The sequence below is a fragment of the Delphinapterus leucas genome, chromosome 14, assembly GCF_059928025.1.
Source record: "Delphinapterus leucas isolate spDelLeu-1000000601 "Yukka" chromosome 14, BTC_Dleu_Yukka2, whole genome shotgun sequence".
Taxonomy (NCBI): Eukaryota; Metazoa; Chordata; class Mammalia; order Artiodactyla; family Monodontidae; genus Delphinapterus; species Delphinapterus leucas.
In genome coordinates, this window is record NC_143142.1 from 26,084,785 (window position 1) to 26,111,075 (window position 26,291).

The 26,291-nt window shown below is 61.4% G+C and overlaps 1 protein-coding gene across 3 annotated transcripts; it reads left to right on the forward strand.

Annotated features, from left to right (window-relative positions):
- Positions 1-1,036: 1,036 nt before the first annotated feature.
- Positions 1,037-25,717, forward strand: HIC2 (HIC ZBTB transcriptional repressor 2). Of its 3 annotated transcripts, XM_022551310.3 has the most exons (3): positions 1,037-1,144; positions 17,646-17,743; positions 19,391-25,717. In XM_022551310.3, exons 2-3 carry the CDS (start codon positions 17,718-17,720, stop codon positions 21,204-21,206), a joined length of 1,842 nt encoding a protein of 613 aa, XP_022407018.1. In that variant the 5' UTR covers positions 1,037-1,144; positions 17,646-17,717; the 3' UTR covers positions 21,207-25,717. The 3 variants fall into 3 exon arrangements, 2 of the variants coding, with proteins under 2 accessions (XP_022407018.1, XP_089750946.1); XR_016387567.1 differs by lacking the exon at positions 1,037-1,144 and having other exon boundaries at positions 14,676-17,743; positions 24,412-25,717; XM_089894820.1 differs by lacking the exon at positions 1,037-1,144 and having other exon boundaries at positions 14,676-17,743.
- Positions 25,718-26,291: the final 574 nt, after the last annotated feature.

Genomic DNA, 26,291 nt, shown 5'->3' on the forward strand with positions numbered 1-26,291 from the left:
GGGACACGGGTTCGTGCCCCGGTCCGGCAAGATCCCACATGCCGCGGAGCGGCTGGTCCCCTGAGCCATGGCCGGTGAGCCTGCGCGTCCGGAGCCTGTGCTCCGCAACGGGAGAGGCCACAACGGTGAGGGGCCCGCGTACCGAAAAAAAAAAAAAAAGTACACGTTTATTTGGAAGAACGAGGCCACAGTCAGCCTTACTGGGGAGTCTCGATTCCAGTCTTGACTGGTAAATCTGGGCCCCTCACAGCCTTTAGCTGGCTCGTCCTATTATTTGGTGTCCAAAGTGGGGAGCGGTTCATCAAGTAACCCCTAGAGCAGCGTCGCGGCCCTCGGCGCGCTGCAGCCCCTCCGAACAGCCTGGGTCCGGCCGGCCGGCCGGCCTGGGGGCATCGCTTGACCCCGGGGGCCTGCGAGGGGCTGCGGCCACCGGAAGGGGCTGGCTGAGCTCGGCGAGTGGCAACCTCCGCGCCCTCGGAGCAGATAGGGCCGGCGGGGCTGCGCGGGGCCGCGGGCGGTGGGCCGGGCCGGGGGCTTCCTTCTCCGGACCCGGAGGCCCAGGACCCCAGACCGGACCACGCCGTCTGCAGCCCGCGGCTGCGAGGTGACGCTGGCCGCCAGCGGGGGCACGGAGCGGGACTGCCAAGGGTCAGGGTCAGGCTCAAGAGGTGTAGACTCCGAGTGTGGGGGCCGAGGCCCCATCCGAGGGGTGCGGTCCGGTGTTCCGGGGCTGAGGTCGCGGCGCCAGCCCCGCACCCGCGGCCGGTCCGCCACACGCCGGGGTCGGGGTCCTGGCTCCGGGTCCCTGCTCCTTCCGCGCGCCCCTCCCCCACGGCGCCGCCGCGCGGCCGCCTAGGCCCCGCCCTGGCCCCGCCCAGGCCCGGCCCGGCCCCGCCCCACCCCGCCTCGCCGCTCGTCCATTCAGATGTGGGTCAGGGGTGAGCGGGCGGTGCCGACGTCACAAGCTTCCAAGATGGCGCCGAGCGGGCGGCTGTGAGCGGCGCTCGGGCGCGCGGGGCGGGGAGCCGAGCCGGGCCGGCGGCGGGCGGACGGACGGGGCGGGCGCGGGCGGCGCGGGCGGCGCCGAGGACGAGGCCGCGGGAGGGCCGGCCGGCGGGCGAGCGCCGCCGCCGACGCACACGAGGTGAGGGGCGAGGGAGGCGGGCGGCGGGCGCGCCCCCGGTAGAGGGGCGTGGGCGGGCGCGCGCCCGGAGACGTGGGGCTGCTGCGCGCGTGGGAGGGGGCGGGACCCCCGGCTGGTCTGCCGCCTGCGGCGCTTTGTGGCCCCGGGCAGGCGGCGCGGTCCTGGCACAAAGCCCCGGCGCGCGGGTGTGCGGAGCTGGGCGGCGGGGAGGCGGGCGCCGGCTCTTTGTGCCTTTGCATCCGCGGTCTAATCCGAGCAGGTCGGGGAGCGGCGCTGCGTGACAGGCGGGCTCCTATTATGCGGGCGGCCCTGCGCCCGCCGCCGCCCCTTGTGGGGCGTTTCGCCGTGTCCACGACTGCGGCCCCGCGCCGTCCGTCGTTTCCCCGGCCCCCTCCCCGCAGGAGGACGGCTGCGCGCGGGCATGGCAGGGGCAGGCCTGGAGGGGCCGCTCCCCGAGGGCCGGGCCCTGCGGCTGGTGGGCTCGCTGCCCTGCCCCCAGACCTCTCTTTAGCAGGCGGCCGCTTGGCAGGAAGAGAAATGGGCTTGGGGGAGGGGGTCGGCTGGCAGGGGGAGGGGACCGGCTGGCAGAGGGAGGGGGCTGAAGGGCCCCAGCTTGTCACTCTCTGTTTATCTACTGAGATGGTTCATATTCACACAGGCTTAGCTGGGGTGGAGGGAGGCGGGGATGCCTCTCCCTGGGGGGTAGTGACTTACGGAGAGGAGGGAACGCGGCCAGATAATGCTCGCAGCGGCCCCACCCAGAACAGCGTGGGACTGCCTAGGGAAGGGAGCCCAGTGCGGATCCGGATGGCCCGGAACGGTTTTGAAGTTATTTATCTGTGTTTCTCCTGTTCCCTCCATCTCCAGTGCCTTTTCTAGTAGGGGTTGCCAAGCACATCTGGAAAGCTAGGTTCCTGGCCCCCCCACCCCGGCAGGAGGAGTGTAACCCGGGGAGGCCACCTCTCTGACATATGTGGTAGGGGGGAGGGGCAGAGCTTTGCCCATAGGAATCCTGTGGCTGTAGATTGTTGACTGATGTGGGGATGGCTGTGCCTCTTGTGCAGGGGGGAGGGGGAGAGCTGGCAGGTAGTGGAGGGGCCTCCAGAGATTCTAGGCTGAACTTGGGGGTGTTCTCCAGGGACCCCCGCTCGAGGGATGGAGCTGGACCTTTCTGGAGCTAGCATTTATTGCTTCCTGGCTCCTGGCTTTACTTCTTTTTCTCCGTTCCCATCTGCCAGCGTCTGGACTCTCTGGGCCTTCAGCAGACATTTTCAGGAGCACAGGCCATGTGGCTGGTCTGTAGCCCTGGCTCAAGGAGCGGACTTAACGTCAGCAGAGCAGGGTTGCTGGCATGTTCTGAAAAAAAAAAGCAGATGGGCCGGCCTCAGGCTGGCCTCCAGAGACAAAGCTGTGTGGTGAGATTGCTGGTGTAGCGGGCTCTTAGTACCAAGGGGGTGGGGGGAATGGGAGGCTGACACTTGGGGGCTGAACTGAGTCCTTTGCCCCTGGAGTAGGTTGCCCTGCCTGTGAGTGAAATCGGTCCTGTGTGGTTGTGCTTATTATGGAAATCTCTAGGTCCATGGGCAGGTAGTAGCCTAGGAAGGCTGGGACGGGGCTTCCCACCTGCCTGCCTGCCTGCCTGCCTTGGGGTCAGTGCGCCCAGGTTGGTCTGCTTCCTGCGGGCCAGTTTTGGGGTGTTGCTGAGTGACTGTCCTCTGGCCAGTTGACTCAAGTGCTGGTGTGCACCCAGGATTTCTTCCTGCAGTGTTTTCCTGCCAGTTGTTGGGACTTGTAAATTAGTCTCTCGGCTTTTACAAGCGATTCCTGAAAAGAAAAATCTCCCTCTGGTTGCTGGCTCTGCGTAGAGGAAGAAGCAGCCGGAGGGAGCCAGGCCTTTAATTAAAGCAAAACCGAAATGATTGCTGCAGTGACTGGAAGGAGAGAAGGCAGCGCAGGTGGGGCAGAGGTGATATGCCCTGTCCTGCAGCGAGGTACCTGCCGGGGACAGGTAGGCACCGTCCCGTTCTCTCTGCCTGGTCTTGGCCAGCAGCCCAGCCTTCTCCACAAGCTGCAGTCCTGGATTAATCCTCACATAGTGTTTTCTTTCCATAGATCAGATTTCTCATTTTGTTAATAAGCACAGCCTCCGATCCACTTGAAGTCAGCTGTCGTGGACTCAGAGCAACAGGGTTTTGCATTATTGAGCTGACAGGCCTGCTGCCTTCCCTGAGTCCTCATTGTTTGCCAGGGGGTGGGGGCGGGGGTGGGGGCAGTGCCTTTGAATCAGCAGCTCGCCCCCGTGGAAGGGCTGGCAGGGCAGTTCTCGAGAGTTGAGGAGTGAAGAAGGAATAAAGTTCAGTTTACCCGGGGGACCTGCTGCCCTGCCCTTTTTGGCTTGGCCTGTTGGCCTCCAGCAGTCAGCCCCACCCCACGGCCTGCCTGCATTGCCCACTGGGGCTGAGGGCCAGTGCCCCCCGGGACTGATCACTAGAGGGTGGGGGCTCTTGTTCCTGGCTCTTTCTGCAGAGAAGAAACCACAAGTCCTGTTCCTCCCGTCCTGGCCCTCGGAGCCTGACTGAGGAGGGACTCCTGGGGGCAGTGTGAGGGGCACTGGCCTCAGCACTGTTTACTCTCCTTGTGGCCTTGGACAGGGATTGACTCTTTGAGCCTTAGTGTCCCCGTTTCTAAAATGGGAACGGAGCTAGAGTTCACATTCACGTATCGCTGCCTTCCAGAGCTCAGCCTGGGGAAGACAGACTGGCAAACAGACGATCGGAGGATGGGGTGATAGGGCCGCACCGTGCTGCGGGGAGCACGAGGTGGCAAGGGCGGAGGGTGGGCAGCTTCAGGAGGGGGATTTTAATGGGGAGCGCACGCAGTTTGGGGAGGGCAGTGCTGGGGAGACAGGAGAACCGCGACAGGAGTGTGGCCCTGCAGATGCTGAGCTGCGGGAAGCTGGCGCAGGAGCACCCGCTGCGTGCTCCTGTGAGTCTCGTTCACAAGCTTTTTATCCGTTCAGCGAAGTTTTTTGAGAACCAATGCAGTGCCCAGCCCGTGTGGCTAGACTAAATCGTGCTGTTGCTCAGACTTGCCGCTAAGCGGTCAGCCTTCAGCTGGGATGTAGAGACACTGGGAGATTTCAGGGCTCGCTCTGGGTGTAGCACTCTCACAGACTTGGAGGTCAAGTAACTGGAGGTTAAGTAACGTCCTGGGGCTGCAGGGTAGGCGCCTTTGGTGTTCTGTCTGGAGAGGTCAGAGATCCCATCCTGGCTTCCTCAGTTAGGGGCTTTCAGCCAGCTGGGCCAGTTAGGCTCTGCCTGGCAGCCGGCTGTGCTTCCTGCTGGGAGGGGCCTTGCTTAAGGGTTAGGGACCTGGGCTGGGGGAGGGCTCCAAGCCCCAGAACCTGGTGTGAGCTGGGAGTGGCAAAGCCAGAAAAGCAGGTGGGGGTGGGGTGCGGGTTGCGAGTGGGCCCCCAGCGCTCTTGGTGAGGAAGGGAAAACTGGGTGCCAACTCCAGACCCCAGCGCAGTCCAGGAGGGAAGGCCCGGGGCCGGGGGGCTCTGCTGAGGGAGCACAGTCTGGGAGGGTGTGGCCAGACTGTAGGGAGAGGGACCCTGAGACACTGCCAGGCTCAGAGCCCCACCTCTGCCTGCCCTGTGTGGGTGGGTGGAGGGGTGGAGGAGCGTGGCCTTGGGGTTAGAGCAGGTCCTGTCGAGGGTCCCCTGCTGCTGAGCGTGTTGGCAGGGTGGGTGCCTGTTTCCTGTCGGGGGTCCACCTTCTCTGAGTGTGTGGGTGAAAAGGGTGGGGTACGACAGGGCAGGTGGCTTGGCTCCTGGGGCTCCCGAGGCTCTCCCCTTCCATTCCGTGGGAATTCTGAGGGCCCCTAAGGAAAGGTGGGGCTTGGGCTTGGCTGGGGAGGGGGGCTTCCAGGTGGGCAGTTGACCTCTTGTGGGCCTGGAGGGGCCACTGGCTCTGGCACGGCTGTGGCCACTGTGCACACTGGCCTCCAGTGGTCCAGGATGCTGCTGCTGCTTCGGGTTTCTCTCCCAGCAGCACCTTGCGGGGGAGGGGGGGCGAGGGTTCTCAGGTGAATGTGGGGAGGGGCTGCTCCAGTGCCTTGGGCACAGCCCCCCCACATACACACAGGTGGTTGGAGGTGCTGCTCCCTTCCCCACGCTGGGGTCGCAGCCCCTTGGCCTCTTCTTCAACCTGGTTATAGGCCTTTTAAGGGGCAGGACTGTTCCATGGCCTTTGCAGTTCCCTTGCCTGCGCTGCTTTGGAAGCTAATAGTAAGCTCTTGGTGAATTCTTGTTCACGGAGTGAATGAGAAGGGAGAGTAGAGTTGATGGCTGGGAGGGTGGGGCCTGGAGCCTCAGTGTCTGCCCCATGTGGACACAGGGAACTTACCCTGTGATGAGCACGGGCTCCACACTGACCTCCAGTGTGTGTGCTGTTCCCAGTGCTGCCTGGTGGAGGCCTGCCTGATGGTGCCCTGGTTCTTACCTCTGCATATCAGGATCACCTGGAGCTGGTGGAGCCCAGCCCTGCCCACCTCTAGGGTGGGCTCAGCCATCTATGCTTCCTGAGGCTTTTAAAATGAATCCAATGTGCAGCCAGCTGCTTTAGCAGGAATAAATCTGTGTTGATAATAGAATCAGGGAGTGGTGAGTCCACAAAGACCAGCAAGGGTGGTCACAGACTGCCCGGTGGGGTTGTGCTTACAGAGCGAGCCAGCGGCTTCTGTTAGGTACCAGGGTCTTGGAGAAGCATCCTGTGCAGAGGGGGCTCACCCTTTTCATGGTCCCTTTTCCTGGGGTGGTAGTGACCCCAGGCCGGTGAGTATTAAGGGGGCGTCTCCTAGGAGGTCCCCCGGGAAACACCTGCTGCTCTTGACCCCAGGACTCTTGCTCCTGCTTGACTTTAAGGGACTGCCTGCCCTGGTCTCTTGGGCCCTGCATTCTTGGGCCCTGGTTGGTCTCTGTGCCCAGGCATAGTGACCTTGGAGTTCCTCGTGGTTCCCTAACAAGCCCACTGTGGCTGCAGCTGGGGACCCCTGGGACCTGTGTCTTTCCCCTTCTTTTTCTCTTTGACCTCAGGGTACCTGGGAGAGAGAGATGGGTCCCTGAGGTTATTTACGTGGGTAAGGCGTGTGAGGGAGCTACTGACAAGGGGCCAGGAGGTGGGGTGAGGGCTGGGAGGGGCACTGGAGGTGGGGCTTCAGGTAAGGTATGGCCAGCCCAGCCCAACCTCCTCTGCTGGGACAGAACAATGGGCTGTCTTGGGGCTTAGTTCACGTCTGAGGGCAGCCAGGACACAAGACAGCCCCCGCCTGCTCTGGGCAGCTTACTGCACGAGGGAGGAGAACAGCAAGGCCCTTGGGCGTGGTGAGGTCTGGAATGGGCCTGGTTGGTGTCCTGGGGGGAGGTGCAGGAAGAGCAACCTGGCCTGGGGCCAGGCAGGAGTGGGACTGAGTGGTCTGGGCTGGGCAGTTGGGGGAGGGGTGGTCCGGGGCAGTCAGGGTGTCCTCTGTCACTGTTTTTGGCCTGCGCACATCTTGGTAGACGGACCCATGGGTTCTCCCTTGAGAGTGAGTAGTCCTGGGGGTGGATTCCTGTTTCAGGTGTTTGGCCTCTTCACCCCGCCCCTCCCTGGGACCCCTTTGGTAGAAAAGGGCTGATGGTTTCTTTCCAGCAGGTGCTCCGGCAGCTCTGCTTGCAAACTGGGAGGAGGATGGTTCCCACAGAGCTCCTGATGGGATGCTGGGGAGGTAGCACAAGAGGGCTGGGCCTTCCCTCTCAGGATCCTATCCCGGGCTGGGCCTGGTGGGACACACCTGGGCAGTCCCGATTGCCTTCTCAGTCCCTGCTGTGTGAGTGGCTTGGAGAGGTTGTGCACTTGGTCTAGAGTCCTTCTGCTGGGATGTGGTGGAGAAAGTCTAGGAGTAGGGTAACCACGATGCAACACACGCACGAGGGTGCATTGGACACACGTGTGGACTCCTGCCGCTGAGCAGGGCTTGAGCCTGAGGGCAGCCGGGTTTTCATTTGAGTGGGGGGCAGACGGCTGCCTGAGACAGAGCCCGGGGGTCTGGTTCTGGAGCTGAGAGAGGCCCCTTCCCCAAGCCTCGGGGGCGGAGAGGACCCCTTACGGTGGTGGCTCTTCCCTTCTGCCCCTGGAGGCCTGGGCCTGTGCTCCCACTTCCAGGAGGGCCTAGGGGCTGGCGGCAGGGCTGGGCAGCCCGGAGCTTAAAACCAGGCTTGGGTCCTCCTTTTGGTGTTCTCTCAGCATAGGGGGCACCGGCTGGGGTCTCCCTCTGGCGTGTGGGGTTGTCTCTTGGCAGAGGGGCCTGGGGGGTCTGGGCAATCCCGGCTGGGCTGCAAGGGGAGGGGCCCTGGGCCACCACCAGCAAGCCGCTGCCACGAGGCTGCAGGTGGGGGGGGGGATGCTGGGCGTGGGCTCGGGTTGCCCTGTGGCTGTGGTAGGTGAACTCGAGCCCCAGAGGGGTGCGGGCAGGGGAGGGGATAGTTTCCAAAGTCCCACATTCCATGCATGTTGACGCTGATAAGGGCAGTGGGGCTGGCCTGGTGCCGTGGGCAGGCGGTGCACACCTGCTTCCCAAGACCCCTCCCTGCCTCCACTCTGCCCACCTCTGGGGCTGAGCACCCAGTCCGCAGCCTGCAGGCGCCCGCCTGCTCAGGCAACACTGCCGCCTCTAGTTAGCAGGTCTTGGAGGCCCCACAGTGGTTTCTGCCGGCCCTGCCTCTAAGGGTGTTTTTGGAGGCCATTTGAAGTGGCATTTCTTTCTTTTCTTTGAAATTCCTTACTCTCAGGTGTGGCCCTTTGCCTGGGATTTCAGCATTTGGTGAACAACTGTGATTTTGGGGGAAGAGGACTCTGATGTCAAGCCTGTTTCCTCCAGGTGCCAGACCAGACCTCTCCGTGCCTCATTTTCCTTGCCTGTAAAATGGGTTGGTAGAAATATTTGCGGTAATGGCCGTCAGCCGTTCTCAGAGTGGTTTGCAGACCCCTGGGGATTCCCAGGACTCTTCAAAATACTTAGACGTTACTGGCCTTCGTCCCCGCACTGACACATCATCGGTGTGAAGACGTGGTGGGCAGCCCTGCCCGAGGTGCACACTGCATGCTCCAGCCCTGGGTGCTCGAGCCAGGACCACTGGTCTTCCTCATGCTGTTCCAGGGAGGCCGTGCAGGTGACCCAGTGGTGAGTCTTGACCCTGGAGGACACATATGCTAAGTGTTCTCTGTGGTGAGCTGGGGAGGACCCGGTGGGTTCTCGTGCCTCAGACTGAAGCAGGACGTCATTCCAGGAACAGCAGTGTCTGCGAGCTGCTTTTTTTCATGGAATGTTAGTTTTACTTGAAAGAAGGGCTGACAGGCAAGGTGGTTGTTCAGACTTGGAGAATTGGTCAGACCTTTTCTCAAATGAGCAAAGTGAGCCTTACCATGGGAAGGAAAACAGGTGACAGTGTTCCTTGCCAGCCATAGAGCCAGCAGAGGACAGGGACAGTTTTGGGAACCACTGTCCTTCACTGCGAGCCTGACTTGAGACGTCTTGTGATGGAAGCACTCGGGTTTTGGTGTCGTATAATGAAGTCTGACAACAGTGGGAAGATGTGATTGACTCAGGGGACCACTGTTTTCCGAATGACTAGCGCTCAGTGTTGCAGAATCCTGGGTGGATGTGAGTGCAGGGTAGGCCACTGGATTTTTGTGTAACCAGATATGAATTAGTCACCGATACAATTTCAGAGTCTACATTGCACCTTTTAAGAACCTACCACTTGTTGAGTTTAAGTGTAACAACAAGGAAGAATAGCCACCATTATCTGAAAAGGGTAAAATACCCCTCCCATCTGTCTGTGTGAGGTTGGATTTCTCCACAGACTTCAGTCAGAACCATGCATCCTCACTGGCTGAACGCAGGGCAGATGTGAGGATCCAGCTACGTCTGTTCAGCCAGGCGTTAAAGACATTTGCAAAAATGTGAAACAGTGCCACCCTTCTCGTTGATTTTCTTTTCTTTTGGGATAGTTTTTTTCCTCCATAAAAACATCATTTATGTTAACATAAAATGGGTTTATTGTTGATAATTTTAAATCAAGTAAATATTTTTTAAGTTACCAGTTTTTCTAACACAGTAAATAGAACAGTAGCATACAAGCCACCAAAGAGTTCTTTGGGGTCCTTCCTAGTTTTCAAGAATGTGGACAACAGTTTCTGACCGGTGGGCTAGGGTTGGGGCGGCGGGCGGGTGGCATCCTCCTTTACACCTCCCCTCCCCCCACCCCATCCTGTCCCCTCAGCCCTGCCTCTCCCCTCTGGCATTTGCTCCCCTAGCAAACCTGCATGGGAGCCTGCTGCGTGGCTGGAGCAGCTGTGGCCGTCAGGCTAGTGGGACGCAAGGTCCCTGGCCCCAGGAGCCTATTGGGTGGCAGCTGGGCAGCTAATGCTGACGTTGGGTGGGGGGAGAAGTGCTGGGTGGCTTCGCTGAGGAGGGGGCACTCGGGCCTGACTGGTGGGGGCCGCGTGGAGGGGTGGCCTGGCCCTCTGGAAGCCCTCCATGGGCTGGCCCAGGTGTGGACTTTATCAAGCCCTGGGAGTCCATTGAGAGCTGTAAGCAGGAGAGTGACTTGATGGGATTGGCGTTTGAGGAGAGAACTGAGGGTTGACAGCTGGGACCGTGGGGGTCGGGATCACATGCTGGACTTGTACGGTCCTTCAAAGTGGCTCCCGTCGGGAGGATTCCCCCAGGTGCAGGGGCTCTGGCTTCTGCTGCTTTCTCTTGGGACTGAGTGACACTTTCTGGGCATGTCCTGTGGGACTGGCCCCCGAAGCCCTGGTTCACACGGTGCTGCCCTGTTCCCGGCCATGTGGCTGCGTGCGGGGGTCCCCTGGGGTGGGAGGGGGTGCTCAACCCCTCCCTGGATCGGGAATACCCTAGTCTCTCCGCACCGAGCACGTTGGCTCCTTGTGGACCTGGGCTGTGCTGTGGGTTGTCACGAGTATGAACCACAAGGTGTGAGTTACGTGTGCACACATCTGGCTGTAAAGAGTGGGAGGCGTGCACCCTTCCCCCCACCCCTGTAAGAAATGGCCCCCACGCCCCGGGCTGCTCCCTGGGCCGCCCCTAATGTCACTGCTTTTCCAAATTTGGGGTTAACTGTTGCGAGTGTGTGCCGGTTCCCCACACTCGTCCGCATTCTTGGACAGCGGGTTTGCTCTCTGTGGACATAGAGCTGGGCGCTCATCGTGGTTTTGAGACTCACCCAAGTGCTGGGCGTCACTGTGGTTTCTGCGCCCCGGCCCCGCCTTGTCGTGTTCCAAGGTGGCACTGACCCCACATGTCATCATGGGGCAATGTCAGGGTTTCTGTTTTTGCTGCTGCCTGAGTAGCCCGGCTTTCACCCCCCTCCCCCAGCTCTGCTTCCTCAGGCAGAGAAGAGCCTGTTTATTTTTTCTGTTTCTAAACCGGGTTCCTTAATGCCAAACAGCCCTCCCAAGCGCCCCCGGGATGCCGTCTGAAGAAGCTCTGTGAGCACTTTTCTTTGAGTCCTGGGGGCTCCTCTTTCTGACTCCCTTTCTGAGCTCGGCCTCTCCTCTGTTGGGCCCGTCACATTACCTGCTGGACAGGTGAGACTTCTTCTCTGTAAGTGCCATCCTGCAGGCGTTTCAGGCACAGAGCCACAGGTTGAAATGTTTTCCACAGCGGTTCCCTAGTTTTTTCCTTAAAAATGGCTTTTTAAAAACTGGTAGGTGCCCAAGATGTGTCTACTTGATTTTTTTTTTTTTTTTCCATTTTGGACTAAAACAACCTGATCCTTGATATTTGGTTTAGCTCCTTGAGTCCTTGGTCAGAGGCCCTGGGCTTGGGGGTTGGTCCTTCACTCAGGGCAGGGATCCTTCTGTTTGACTCCCGATCCCGATCCCTGAGGGCCTTGTCCAGCCTGGAGCTCCTGGGGCCGTTGTTGGTGCCTTGCTGGCTGCACTTGGAATGTCCTCTCCTCTCCTAAGCATGCCTGTCAGGATTTGAAGACCCCTTCCCTCTTCCTTGGACACTAGGATGGTTAAAAATGTCATTAGGTTGTTGCTGCCTTCAGATGGCAGGCACAGATCTGCCCCGATAAGAGGTTTTAAGGTGGTCTTTATTAGGTGTCCTGTGGGTCCGTGGCTGGACTGTAGGGTTCCCTCCTGTCCTGTTGGTGCCGCATCTTGTCTGGGGATTGTTGTGATTAGTTGGGGGTTTGGTCAGCTTGCTCATCAGGCCTGGAACGGGCCCTGCTGCCCCTCCTGAAGATTTCTGTGCACCTGTTGAAGCCAAGTACATCATAGTCATACCTAAGAAGTGTGCCCAGTTGTGAGCAACAGCGCCACGGACTCTTCCCAGGTGGACACGCATCCAGCATCCATCCTGAGAGAAAACACCAGAACAGAAGGCCCTCGTGTGTCCTTCAAGCCCCCTCCACTCCCCAATCCCTCCCCTCACCCACCCCTGCTTTCCACCTTGACCAGAACTGGCTGTGTTGTCGCTTTCGGGTCTGGCTGCTTTGCTCAGCCGCTTGCTGGAGGCTCCCCGTGCAGGCAGCCAGGCCGTGGGATACGGTGACAGTCAGCTCTTCTTGACCCGTGCAAGACACGAGTGCGAGGCTTGGCCTGAGCCCTGGGGCCTGCCCACTGCTGGAGGGGCTCCACGCCTGCATGGCTTCTGGGACCCAGGGTTTGTGTGTCTTCAGTCTGGGTCTTTTTAAAGTCTGACCGTTCTCTTTTCTGCCTGGGATGACCTCTTTCAGTGTCTGGTCAGCTAGTTGAAGCCCGTCGTTGCCATCTGGCATCCGGTTAGGGTTTTGTTTTTCTGATTCCAGGGCCAGGCCGTCACAGGCAGGGCACAGGGCCTGGGTGCCAGCCACCGGGAGTCTCGACGGCCGCGTGGGTGGATGGGTCAGCTGCCCTTTCTCGGGGAAGGACTCCTATACCCTGAGGTGGTTCTTCCTGGTTTTCAGTCATGAAGTGTCTTCTGGTACGAAGGGATGATGATAGAAGATGTAGAGTATTTTTATTTTGTTTTTTAAATACTTGAGAGTCCTTAGTGTAAGACATAGTGAGCTTCTAGGGTTGGGTTTGAAGTTGTGATGTTGGAGTCTGTCCTGGAGGAGCTGTGGGCTGGGCAGCTGCTGCTCTGTGACTCCTGAAAGGTATCCTGGGGTAGGTGGGGGACGGTGACTCCTTTGCAGCGGGTGGCCCAGGCTCCCTGCACTCTGCCTGCCACCCGTGCCCAGAGCCCCTTGCCCGCCCGCGGCCACTGTCCTGCCTCTAAGACGCCCGCAGTAACAGAGTGCCACCTCGATCTCTCAAGTTCTGGGGCCGCCTCCTTCCTCTTGACCCCCATCACTGAGCATTTACTACCTGCCGAGCTTCGGGCTTTCTGGGGAGTAGAAAGCTTGTAACCCACAGTCCAGTGTGCGTGCAGGTTCTGGTTCTGAGGTCTGGAGTGAGGCCAGACTGTCTGCGTTTCTCAAAACCCTGGGCGAGGGCCTTCCCTGGTGGTCCAGCGGTTAAGACTCCGTGCTTCCAGTGCAAGGGGCGCAGGTTCGATCCCTGGTTGGGGAACAAAGATCCCACATGCCACATGGCATGGCCAAATAAACAAATATAAAAAAAAAAACCAAAAAACTAAAAGAAGAAACAAAAACCCTGGGCGATGCTGCCACTGGTCCCTGGACCGTGCCGGACACCCAGCAGGACAAGTAGGAAGTGGGGCTGGGGGCGCAGGAGCCAGCTTGCCAGGGCCTGTCTCCCTGCAGCAGGAGCTCCTTGCTCCTTGCCTGATCGGGATGCTCCCTGTTGGCCGTGCCGCCCCGCCAGCTTCCCACAGGCTCCCTGCCTCCAGGCTCTAGTTCTTTTGCTGCAAGCAAGCCTCTTACCTAGAGCTCAGGCCCCTTCAGGTGGGGATGGGGGGCAGTGCAGTGTGGGTACAGTCTGGAAGTTTTCATAATAGTGACTGTGCTCCAGGCAACTCTCACCTGCCTCTCCCCAGTTCACCCCCTGTCTCAACACTCTTGGCCAGACTCAGGCAGGCTGGGGGCCTCCCAGTGTGACCCTGCCCCGCACCCTCCCCGGTGCCAGCCAGCTAGCTGTGCTAGTGCCAGCAGGGGAAATCCAGCTGCAGGTACCCGGGTCGTCCTGGGAGTGGGAGTAACGAGAGGGTTGTAGGCCAGGGGTGAGGTGAGTGTGCAAGGCTCGCCCTGGAGCCCTGGAGAGTGGGGTTTGTGGTTGTGGCCCCGCCAGGCCTCCCCTCATGGTGCCACGAGCCTCTTGGGTGGGAGTGCACATGTGGGAAGGTGGGGCTGCAGGCATTTGGGGGCAGACTCAGGGAGGTCGTGCTGGGGTGGATGGATGCCACCTCCCGCACTGCTCAGGGACCTGAGGGAGAAGCCCAGCCCCAGTCCCCGATCACCACGTCACCAGCGTGCTGATGGAACTGAGTGTTAATTTCGTAGAAGTCTTGTCCGAAGGAGGGCAGGGCTCTTGGCATTCGTGGAGCCCATTGCTTTCCAGGAGGATGGTCTGGGAGACGAGCCAGGAGCTGCTGGCAGGCATCCAGGTCTGGGCCAGATTACCCGCTGGGCTCGCCCAGAGCAGTGGGTCCCACCCAACGCCAACCCATGTCTGGAGGGGCAGGCCAGAGAGGGCACAGCCTGGGTCCCCAAGAGTAGGCCTGCCCCTGGGTGGTGTAGCCCAGGTGAGGCCTGCTGTGAGGTAGGCTGTGGGAGGGGGAGATGAGGGGGAGCTGCAGGCCGAGGCCCTCCTCCTGGCTCCCCTGCCCTGCCCCTGGGAGAAGGAGGTGCAGGTGTCTGTCCTCAGGGTAGGAAAGTCTGGAGTCAGGCTCTGCCACCTGCTTGCTCCTGTCACCTTGGGCAAGTTGCTTAACCCCCAGAACCTGTCTTCTTATCTGGCACTGGAGGTGGAGAGAACACCTCTGAGGCTTCCCCACAGGCAGGGTGCCCTCCATCTGGTATGGGGTGAGGAGGACCTGGGGCTGGGGGGGTGGGTTGGGGGCTGGGCCTTAGGCTCTTCTGGATCTTGGGTGCTGGGACCTTCCAGGCCTTCTTGCTCTGCCCTCCAGCTGCCCTCCTGCAGCCTGGGAGGGGCCGGGCCTGCAGGGAGGGGCAGTGCTCGCACCTGTCTGGGCCACACCTGGAGCACCAGGTGGCCACAGCAGGGGTCGGCTGGGCCCAGAGTTGGGGGGGCAGTGCATACGAGTGTCTGAGGCCCTCAATGACAAGGTCAGATGTGCTTAAGCCCCTGGGGGTATGGCGGTGGCCTGGTGTCCTTGTGACTCCCACCGCCAGTGGAGCCCTCGGTGGGTGCTGGGCAGCCACCCCCCACCCCCCACCCCACACCCCGCTCTCAGCTGGAAGAGTCCTGTGTTCTTCTGTGACTTCTGGCTGTTGTTCTTTGTCCAGAAGGTAGTTAAGGAGCAAGAATAGCCTCCCTTTGGGTGCTTTGGGCTGGGCCGGGAGCGAACTTTTCCCGGGGGGACCCAGCATAGCTCTGGGCTTCCTGCGGAAAGTGTGCTCTGGGGAGGGAGGAGGGGTCAGGGTTCCCGGGGACCTGGGTGACAAGACCTGCCCAAAGAGGGGTGGGGGCCCCTTTTTCCTGTCTTCACCCTTCTCTCCAGGACCCTCCATCCTGGCTGGGTATGGGCGGGGCGAGTCGTTTCAGCCAGGTTGCGTGGGGCTTCTTTGGGCGCTCTTTCTTGCCTAGGGAGATAGGACATTGCAGAGAGGGGCCCACAGTCTCCTGGGAGCATCGCCCAAGGGTGAAACCACACCCTGAGCTTGGGCCCCCCTTGTGGGCTGGAGGTAGGCATGGGATGCCCTCCTCTGTCTCCAGAAGGGAGGGGTGCCCGCCACCAGGCTCCAGGGAGGCAGGGCTGCCTGCCTGTTCCCCAGGGGGTTCCACCTGAAGGCTAAAGGATGGAGCAGCCTGAGGGCCCAGGCTTCCTGGCGCCCAGGCTCTGGGCTCAGTGGGTGTCCAGGCTAAGTTGGATTGGCTCCTGTTGGAATTGGGGTTGGAGCCATTTTCCTTGGCTTCCTGCTTAAACAAGGGCCACTTTCATGTGGAGACCTCCTCTCATGGCCTCCTTCCCTCTGTGGGTTCCAGGAGGGGAGACCTCCCCACGAGCCCTGAGCCCATGTGGACCACCTGATGTGGGTGGGGCCTTGTCTTGCCTGGGATCCCTGCGCAGCTGTAGGGACCTGGCCTTGGGCATGTGCTCTGTAGGCACATGTCCTCAGTGTGTGTGGGGTCAGGGGCCAGGCGGGGGCCAGCCTCCCTGGCTTTTCTGAGGCCTGAGCCTGGAGGGAAGAAGAGGAAATAAGATCTCAGTCAGGACCTGTCTCGCGTCACCGTGTAGCAGCCCTGTTGGGGAGGTGGGTGCTGGCCGTCCTGTGAACAGAGACCTGGGAAGGTGATCCAGGCCCCTCTGTTCACAAGAGAGCAGAGCTGCCCCCTCCCCCGCTTCCTTGCCGGGGTCAGGGTCAGCCCATCTGGGGACAACCACGCACCCATCTGACTGACCTGTCCCACTGCCCAAGATCCTGGGCATTCTGGAGCCAGTGCTCTGGGTGGGCAGTGTGGCTGCGCTGGACGTGGGATCCTTGGGACTGATTGGCACGCTGCTGGGCCTGCTGCCAGGTGGCTGCTGGGTGCCAGGAGCTGGGACCAGGCGGTAGCCTCATTCCAGCCTGTGGTGGGCTCCTGCCAGGGCTGAGCACCAGCCCCGTACCCAGTGGGCATCCCGCTGCCAGCTTGCCTGGCCAGCCCCACAGTGCTGTTTCTAGCCCTCTCTCCCCGGCTGCTGTGGGCTCTCCAGGGTGGGCGCTTGCTGCTCCCACACCCGCCGTTGAGCCGGAGGGCAGAGGCCTCTGGGAGGGAAGGAGCAACACTTTCTAGGGGTCTTGGCCCTCACCTGTGGTGAGGTGTGTCCCCGCTTATGGACACGATGTAGACCCACTCTCGGCCCAGCCTGGGGTGCCCGGCAGGCGGGGCAGCTTCCTGGTGGATGTACACTCCCAGCAGGCAGCTCTGTGCGACACCCCCCCACCCCTTCCCAGCGGAGGGCACAGCCTGCTCTGCCTGGTCCTGCTGGGCCTCCCTGCGGGTAGGTCAGGCTCGAGGGCAGTCACTTGGTCAGTCGCTGGGCCTTTTCCAGGCTGCAGTGACCAGGCTGGTCGACCTGATCTCCAACAAGGGCGAGGAAGCCCCAGTTTCAGGGTCTGGCCCAGGCTGAGGTGGTGGGCATTGTGCCTGGGCGGGGCTTGGGTTGTCGTTGGGTCTGGTGGGGTTCCTGATATGGCTTCCCATCCTTTCTCCTGGGCCGCTCTCACTGGCGGCGGCACTGCGGTGGTCTCCGCCCCCCTCCCCAGGCAGGGTTTGGCTCCGTCTTGGCCGGGAGCCTGATGAGGGGCCCAGGCTGCCCTCGGGGAAACGTGGACGCTCTCAGGCTGCTGGACCTACAGAGCTGGTTCTCCTGCCCTCTGGGCTGACCGTGCCCCCCTCCCCCCAGCAACCCCTGCAAGAGGGGAGCTGTGCTTGGGGCCGAGAGACAGCTGGCAGGCTGGAGCCGAGGCCTCCCGGCCACCCTGCACCCCGGGTCTGGTCACATTCCTGAGGGACCTGCTGAGCCTCCCTGGCCCTGGGGGCGGGGGAAGGGCAGGCAGGGATGGGCTCTGGGCTGCTGCAGGCCTCCTCCCCCACCCCTGGCTCCATTCCAAGGGCGCCCAGGCCTGCTGGAGTGGGGGACAAGGAGCTGGAGCCTCAGGACCCCCTCCCGCAGGACCCAAAGCTCTGGCGGGGGGGGGCGCAGGTGGAGCCCACCCACATCTGGCAGCAGCTGCCAGTGGCCTTGGCGGGCTGGTATTGAAAGGGCGAGCCTGCAAACGCCATGTGGTCAGGCTGGGCTGGGCAGGAGGGGGCTGGGCGCTCTGGGCGGGGGTGGGGTGGGGGTGGGGGGAGAGCAGACCCGGAGGGAAGGGAAGGAAAGGAGCAGGAGAGCCAGAAGCGGTTGAGACTGGTTCTTATAAATAGCCCGTTGCACCAGCGCCTCCAATTTTGACCTTTTGTTATGTAAATGTGGCCAGCCTGGAAAGGGCCTTGCCCAGGCCTCCTGCCACCACGCCTGCCCGCCCTCCAGGAATTGTGTGCCTGCCACCAGCTCCCCCAGATCTAGGTGGCCCTTGCAGTATCCTAAATCTGTGGGGGGTGGGTGGGAAGAGGGTGCAGGCGAGCTCCCCAAATTTGCTTTCTTCCTACCACGGGGACTGACTGTGGGCACTATGACCACTGTCTCTTGCCCAGCTGTCTGGGCGTCCCAGCCAGAGAGACCCCCAGACCTTCCTGGGAGTGAGGTCCCCCAGCACCTCCCCCCTCCCCTTGCTGATGCCTTTGTGGGTGACCATGTCTGTCTGTCTTCCCTTCCCCAGGTGACCAGGCATTGATGCACCCCCAGGGAGGCCACGCGCTCAAGGAGGCCACCCCCGCTGGCTGCTGCTCACATGGTTTCTGGGCCCCTGGCACTCCGGTAGGTCAGGGAGGGGGAGCTGGGGGCGGGGGCAGCAGAGGGAGGATGTTTGCTCCTCCTCCTTGGGACTCTGGGCAGCCTGCAGCTCTCAGCCTGTGTCCTGGCCTGCAGTCCTTTGTGTGCGGGCAGCGCTGGCAGCATAGAGGGGAGGCTGGGGCTTGGGGAGGAGGGCTGCTGTGGACTCACTGGCTCTCAGAGGCCAGGACCTCCTGCCCTCGGCTAGTCCCCTTGCCAGTTGTCCTGGGTGCTGGGGCTAGGTGTCTAGGCCAGTGTGGAGGCTGCGCCTTGGGCTCTTTGTCCCTGCCTGGCTGGCTCTGGGGGCAGGGAGTGGCGGAGGGCTGGTTTCTGCGCGATCTGGGCTCCAGCTTCTGAACAGCCTGACAAGGCCGAGCTGGCCTGAGGTGCTTGCTGCCTCCTGCTGTCAGGCCCTGAGTGCCGGCCCACGTGGTCATTGGGTGCTCAAAGTCTTCCTTGGGGTGCACAGGATCATGGGGGGTTTTCCTCTGTCTTTGCAAACAAGGGCAGGTACGGACCAGTGGGAGGAAGGCAGGTGGGTGCAACCCCTCCGGGCTCTGTCCTGAGGGAGGCAGGGCTGGGCGCCTGGTAGGAGCTGATCCCAGGTGGGGGAGGCTCAGAGCAGTCAATTCCTCTCCGAGGTTGGGCCGTGAGCAGAAGGACATGAAAGCCCCTTGTCGGCCTCACGGCTCAAAGCACCTGTGGGAGGGCATGAGCTTCCGAGTGGCTGGAGGGGTGGGGAGCCATGGCCGTGCGCTGTGGCCCTGCTGCCCAGTGGGGTGGGTGCATGGTTGGGGCAAGCTGCTCCCAGAGACCCCTGTGCACACTGCCACGCAGCCACCACAGAATTCCTCTGCATGTGTTTTCCTCAGTGACATCAGTTAGCATCTGTGCCAGTCTGGCGAGTTTCTCAGGCTCAGACAGCACTGCCTGCCCTGCCCAGAAAGTCCCTGGGGCCCAGCGGTGCCAGGGCTTGGCCAGGCTGCCTTTCCTTCTCGGCACCTGGAGGCCCAGGCAGGGGGTAGGGGGGATGGGTGCTCAGTGCCTGTGGTGGGGCAAGGCCTTGTGCGGTGGGGGTGGCAGCTGGGCTGCAGTGTCACGTGATGCTGGTAAACCTCAGAGTTTGGGAAGCCTCTAGGGTTGTTGGAGAGAGGCCCAGCCTAGAGCAGAGGTCACAGACCAGAGGCTGCATGTTTGATCTGGCCCACGTGGTATTTAAGGAAAAAGAACCTTCATTTTGCATGGGGTGATTTCACCTGAAAACCTGGATTTCTGGCTTGTCTCGAAAGCTGGGAAGCTGCATGCCCACGTGAGAAGTCCAGCCACCCAGCACCTCATAGACCCCTGCCTTTGGGTCTATGAGGCCAAAGACGGGCCAAAGACCTTTGGGTCCCATCTGGGCACGTGGTTGGCTTCCTTTAGTGCGGAGATGATACCTTGGGCCAAGTTCAAATCCCAGTTTGGTTGCCTGCCACCATGTGCCCTTCATTGTCCTCTGTGTTTTCAAGTCTGCAGATGGGCTGGTGCCGCCCCCCTTCTCAGGCAGCCTGGGTGGCATGAGTTCCCTGCCCAGGTGCCGGACCCCAGGAGGGTCCCCCGCTGATGCGCACGCGTACCTGTTCTTGCCCGCAGGTGGTGCGTGTGGGCAGGGCGTGGGGACATGGGGCCCGACATGGAACTGCCCAGCCACTCGAAGCAGCTCCTGCTGCAGCTGAACCAGCAGCGGACCAAGGGCTTCCTGTGTGACGTCATCATCATGGTGGAGAACTCCATCTTCCGGGCCCACAAGAACGTGCTGGCCGCCAGCAGCATCTACTTCAAGTCCCTGGTCCTGCACGACAACCTCATCAACCTGGACACGGACATGGTCAGCTCCACGGTGTTCCAGCAGATCCTGGACTTCATCTACACCGGCAAGCTGCTGCCCAGTGACCAGCCAGCCGAGCCCAACTTCAGCACGCTCCTTACCGCCGCCAGCTACCTCCAGCTGCCCGAGTTGGCAGCCCTCTGCCGGCGCAAACTCAAGAGAGCTGGCAAACCCTTTGGCTCCGGGCGGGGTGGGGCCGGCCTGGGGAGGCCACCCCGCGGCCAGCGGCTGTCCACGGCCTCTGTCATCCAGGCCCGGTATCCGGGGCTCGTGGATGGGCGCAAGGGGGCCCACACCCCCCAGGAGCTCCCCCAGGCCAAAGGCTCTGATGAGGAGCTCTTCCTGGGCGGCTCCAGCCAGGAGAGTGCGCACGGCCTGGGTCGGCCAGTCTGTCCAGCCAGCGGGGAGGCCGGCCTGGGTGGCTGCAACACCAATGGCAGTGGTGGGGGCTGCGAGCAGGAGCTGGGCCTGGACTTGTCCAAGAAAAGCCCCCCGCTGCCCCCCGCCACCCCCGGGCCCCCCCTCACCCCCGACGACCCAGCCCACCTGAGCGACAGTCAGCAAGGCTCACCCCTCTCGGCCTCCGCCCCTCCCATCGCCAACAGTGCCTCTTACGCCGAGCTGGGGGGCAACCCCAGTGAGCCCATGGATCTGGAGGGGGCCGAGGACAACCCCCTGAGCCTATTGGAGGGGCCGGGCGGGCAGCCCCCCCGCAAGAGCCTCCGGCACTCGGCCCGCAAGAAGGAGTGGGCCAAGAAGGAGCCCGTGGCCGCCTCCCCCTTTGAGCGGAGGGAAGCAGCGCCGAAGGGTCCCTGCCCAGGGGAGGAGGCCGAAGGGCTTGGGGACAGGGTTCCCAACGGCATCCTGGCCAGCAATGCGGTGGCGGGCGGGCCCTACGGGGAGCCCTCGTACCCCTGCAAGGAGGAGGAGGAGAACGGCAAGGATGGGAGTGAGGACAGTGGGCAAAGCGGGAGCGAGGGCGGCAGCGGCCATGCCAGCGCCCACTACATGTACCGGCAGGAGGGCTATGAGACGGTGTCCTATGGGGACAACCTATATGTGTGCATCCCCTGCGCCAAGGGCTTCCCCAGCTCCGAGCAGCTCAACGCGCACGTGGAGACGCACACGGAGGAGGAGCTCTTCATCAAGGAGGAGGGTGCCTATGAGACAGGCAGCGGGGGCGCTGAGGAGGAGGCCGAGGACCTGTCAGCGCCCAGCGCGGCCTACGCAGCCGAGCCCCGGCCCTTCAAGTGCTCGGTCTGCGAGAAGACCTACAAGGACCCGGCCACTCTGCGGCAGCACGAGAAGACTCACTGGCTGACGCGGCCCTTCCCCTGCAACATCTGCGGCAAGATGTTCACGCAGCGCGGCACCATGACGCGCCACATGCGCAGCCACCTGGGCCTGAAGCCCTTTGCCTGTGACGAGTGCGGCATGCGCTTCACCCGCCAGTACCGCCTCACTGAGCACATGCGTGTGCACTCGGGCGAGAAGCCCTACGAGTGCCAGCTGTGCGGGGGCAAGTTTACGCAGCAGCGCAACCTCATCAGCCACCTGCGCATGCACACCTCCCCCTCCTAGAAGCCAAAGACCCTTGTTGGCCTGTGGGCGCCCAGGAAAGCAGGGGCACAGTGGCCAGGCCCCGGGTGTGGGGCAGTTCCTGGTGCAGCCCCCCCTCCCGCCCCCCAGAGCTTTAATCCACAGCCTGTACCAAGGGGAGAAGTGGGCAGCCAGCACCCGGCCCGAGTGCATGTGGCTGCTGCGCCGTCTGCCTCCTGATCCTGCCCGGCCCAGTTCCCCGTGAGGGCCACGGCGGGGCCTGCGGGAGTGGGTCACGGGGGGTGTCCCGCAGGCTGTGTTGGAGCAGGGGGAGTGGGGGCCTCCCTCCATGCTGCGGGGAGCAGGGCTGCCGTGGCCGGGGTGTCTGTGCTGCCAGCCTGGCTCTGCGGGGAGCGGTGCCAGAGGGAGGGGACAGCGCCCTCCCTCCTCGAGCCAGGGGTCACCGCTCACTGGTGCTGGGACAGTCAGGGGCCCCCACCGCCTACCTCTCCACAACTAAAGAGCCCTCTGGGCCTGTGTGGCTGTTATTCCTACTGATCTGTTCCTTTTTTCTTTTTGAATTGTTTTTTAAACCAAAACCAACAAGAGTTTATTTTCCTTCCGGCCCCTTGGGGCTGAGCCTGGGTCTGCAGACTGAATGTACCGGGGCAGCCACCCCCCCTGCCCGACTGTGGGCTGGGCGCCCACCCTCCAGGCCCCAGAAGCCCTTCTTGGCCAAAGGCTTCCCTGGGCCCCGAGCCCTGCCTCGGCTGCCTCAGGAGAGAGAGTGCTTTTCCCATAGTTTCTGAGGAATATTCTTTGTTTAGAGGTACTTGTTTTTTATTAAGAGAAAACCCCGTGTAACGTGTATGTGAATGTTGGAACTGGAAGGTCTGGGGTTGGTGGGGGGCGGGGGGAGGCTGGCCGTGGTGCCAGGACGTTGGTACGCGTTTCCATTTTCTCCGTGTGTGTGGTGTGCGCGGTACGTGTGGACTCATGTCGCGTTTCCTTCCTTCCTTGCCCATCAAGGTGGAGAGACTTCTGACCTTTTGCTACCTCTTGAATTTGTGAGAACAGAACGTTGGTTGGTGATGGCAGTTGTGGCCGTGACGCTTGTGTTTTCCTTCTGTCGCCCTCCTGGGCCCCCCGCCTGTGCCCCCTCTCAGAAGGGGCACCTGTACTTCCTCTGTGCGCGTGTGGCCAGCTGGCCACCCTGAAGGTGTTCTGATCAGAGAGCCCGAGCTGCCTCTTATCTGGGCCCGAGTGGGGGTATAGGTGCTCCAGCCCCTGGGGAGCCCCCAGCACAGGACCAGGTGCTGGGAGACGGGAGCCACACAGTGGGACAAGTTCTTGGAGGCTCCCGGCCAGGCCAGGATGGGGCGGAAGTGAGCCCCCCCCATCCTGTCCCCTGGACCTGCAAGAGCCTGACCTCGGGAGAGCAGCAGCCCCTACCTGACCAGTGCAGAGGGGCTGACCACAGGGATGTGTATATCTTCTCCCACCCCCCTGGCAGGGTGGGGACCTGTTCTGCTTTGGCATCTCTGGGCGGTCTGGGGAGAGGCTGGCTGCCACCCATGGGCTCAGCTCTGAATCCCACCCTACCCTCACCTCTCGCCTTGGGCTCTCCACCAGCCTCAGACACCTCCATGGGCCTAGAGCCATGCTCACAAGGCCAGGCCAAGGTCGAGAGGTCGGCACCACTGTCCTCAGCCTACTGCAGCCACAGGGCTGGACCAGCGGCTTTATCTTTTTCATTTTGCTTCATGTTTTCATTTCTTTTTCTTTTTTCTACTTTAAGTTCAGACCAAAAAATTCCGGAGTCATCCCCTACCCCCACCCTCCACCCCTCCAGAGACCCTCCAGCTGAAACCAGAGCCTGAGTTCAGGGACCCGAGTGGTGGGTGTTGGGAATGAGGGCACACAGGCCACGTGGGGCCCTGCTGAGCCCTTGGGGTACCCCCGGCCTCAGGCTGCTCCTCTCCCCTCTGGGGACTTGTGTTCCAGCAAGTCAGGCGGGGGCCCCTCCAGCGCCTCTGCTCTCCTGACCCCCCTACTCCGTCAGCACTTAAGCCACACGACAGAAGTCTGTAGCGGGAGCTGCCTGGGCGTGGCCCCCGGTGAAGCAGGTGGTTCATGGCAGAGCTTCAGGGACTGGGCGCAGAGGCCCTCGACGACCTTCGTGCGACGTAGTATTGTACCCACCTGAGTATTGTATCATATATCGAGCCTTCTCTGTATTTTAACAAGAAAGCGAAACACTAGTTTCCTATTTAAGACTTTAAGGGTTTGTGGGGCGGGCGGGGTTAACACGACACTTGGTTTTGTTTTCCTTTTCCTTTGGTTTCATGTGGAATGTGTGCTTGTGAGTGTGTGCATGGACGTGTGTTAGAGCCTCACCAGGAGATTAGGCTGTTGGAGGCCAAGGGCGGCTTACAGTTCTCTGCTTTAGTCACTTAATTCCTGAATGTTTCGGAGAAACAGGAAACCGAAAATAGCAGATGTCATGTAGGAAAGAGGATAACAACAAAAAAAAAAAAAAAAGAAAAAAGCTCACATCCAAATTCACAAAACCTATTTTTTAAACCAAAGCACATTTTGAATGCGTATGGAACCTCAATGGGCTCAGAAAAAAGATACTAATATATTTATCTCATTGTTTACATAAACTTTTACAGTTTCAGACCTCAGCAGATAAAAGGCCAGTCCCAGTGAACCCCACCTTCCGCCGGAGCCCCTTCTGAGTAGGCCCTGGAATGGCTCACGGGCAGAGGGGCCGCCGTGGGGCCGGGGCAGGCGTGGAGGCCCCTGAGCCCTCCTCCCAGCCCGGGCCTCTCCCAGCCCAGCTGGCACCAAAGAGCTTGGGCCCGTGCTGACCCGCCCCCCAGGCCTCCTGGCTAGACTGTGGTGGTCCTGCCAGCTAGCACAGCAGGGGTGGCTGTCAGTTCTGGCCACAGGACCTGAGCCTGGGCTTGGGCCCTGGGATGGAGGTGCGCCCCCATCCCGCTGCTCTGCCTGCGACCCTTGGGTGGGTTGATGTGAGGGTCCCTCTCAAGCCAAAAAGCCAGGACCTTTGCACAGCTCCGTCGACTCCAGCGGGTCCCCGCCCCCTGGGGACCCCCACCTCCACCCCGGCAGTGGGAGGGGCTCACTGGGCCGGTCCTTACCTACACAGACGGTGCAAACACTCTGAACAGTGTTGTTTTTGTATCAATATGTTTGTGCAGTGATGAATGTATTTATTTCTCAGACTTGGGGCGAGTGAGCGGTAGACGGCTCCACCACCGCACGCTCCCGCCAGACCGAGCCCACCACCGGGGCTCCTCCAGGATTGCAAAAAAGGTAAAGAAGAAAAGATGAACCTTTAAGCAAATACGAATCTCAGAGACTTGCAGCATAGCCATACACCTCAGCCTGTGAAACGAACAATCTGGACCCAGACGGACTTTCAGAACCTCACACAGCCGTGTGTGTTACCGTTGGTCGCCACTTGGGGGCTCTGGGCTGTCCGCCGCCCCCCGCCCCCACACCCACCCGTCAGTATTCACTGGACTGGCCGTGTGCAGGAGTGCGATCGGGGCGGGCTGGCTGGGCAGGCGGACCCCAGCCGCCCTCCCCGCGGCCGTCCTGAGTCAGGGTGAGGCCCGGGCAGCCGGGAGGGCAGGGATCAGGGCAGAGGCGGCCGCATCCGTCCCGTCCCCTTGGCTTGTGGGGGCGAAAGCAGAGGCGTCAGGCCTCAGAACAGACCAGGGATCCCAGCCCTACCGGCCCCCTGCAGGGACCAAGGCCCTCGCTATTCCCCAGAGCCAGGTTGGGCATCATTGAACCTGTGAACCCGATGCCAGGAAGGGGTTGTGGAGCGGGGCCTGACCGGAGCCTCAGTCTGACATTCCAAATCGGGGTGGGTGTACGCTGTGGGAATTGAGGCTGCCTGGGACCCCCTGCCTAGGACCACCCATCCCCCACCGGGCTTGTCACCCCACTTTAATTTTTACCGGGAACCCCTCCCCCTACCTCACCTTGCTATTTATTGCTGTAATTTATTGACCTCAAATATGCTGCATAACAGACCTCACTCAGGGCAGAGAGGATCCCCAGGGCTCCCCCCCTCCACTTGGCGGGGCCCTGTGGGGCCAGGTGCTGAGGGGAACCTCTCTGTCCCCCACCCATCACTTGATTTCCCCCTCCCCCGTTGAGGGACCCCAGGTTGGGCACTGGCCCATTCACAAATACCTCGAGGGGGAGGGGAGGGATGGGGTTATAGCTGTTTTGTTTAATGGGAACTGGAAGAGGGATCATGTCCTGCTACGCGCCCTTCCCCGGAAGGGGGGACCACGATCGCACTCCTGTACTGGCCACCGCCACTGTCAGTCATCACACTGAGTTCACTTCCCTCAAGAATTTGGATAAATTCAGGTCAGAGCTGCAGGTATGCAACCCTCAAGTGTCATAGTAAAGCAGTTCACCGATCTCTCCATTCAGAAGCGTGCAGTCTTAATGTACAGTGATGAGAAACTGTTATTTTATGATCTTTTCATTAAAAGCTTGATTGAAAACTTGTGTGAGGCCTCTGTTCTCTGGCTGTTCTCTTGCTAAATGAGAAACTGCTTTCCTTTCTCTGTCCAGTGCTTCCAGGACCTGGGAGGGTGGGAGCTGGGGTGGACATCTTCCTGCCTTAGGCCTAAGGGTGGGTTTCAGAGGGGCCTAGGCCCTCAGTGGCATGTGTGCGTCTGGAGTTGGCAGTTGGGTCAGCATCCTTTCTGGCATTGTTGGCCAAAGCTGGCCGAGGCGGTTTGGGAAGCAGGGGGTGTGTGGGTGGGGTGTGGACCCGGTAGCCTGGGTGAGAGGAGGTCTGGCCCATGCCCAGGACCATGCATTGGAACAGCAGGATTGGACCGGGGCAGGGGGTGCTCATTACTGCAATATTCCTCCTACCTGCCGCTTGGTCTTGGGGTGGGGTGGGTGGGAGCCGGGAAGGGGGATAATCTTAGTCTCTAGGGTCGGGGACAGTAGACCCTATTCCCTGGAGGACTGTCCCTCCTGAACCAGGGTGGGGGTACCAGGCAGAGTGAAGACCCAGGAGGAGGAGTGGGCTGGGCCTGGGAGTGTGGTCAGCCAGCTCAGCCCCCA

Bases quoted from the DNA above. Each gene is read 5' to 3' on its own strand.
- HIC2 (XM_022551310.3), top strand. From the start codon at position 17,718: ATGGTTTCTGGGCCCCTGGCACTCCG. The intron at 17,744-19,390 runs GTAGGTCAGGGA...TCTTGCCCGCAG, and splicing joins TCTGGGCCCCTGGCACTCCG to GTGGTGCGTGTGGGCAGGGC.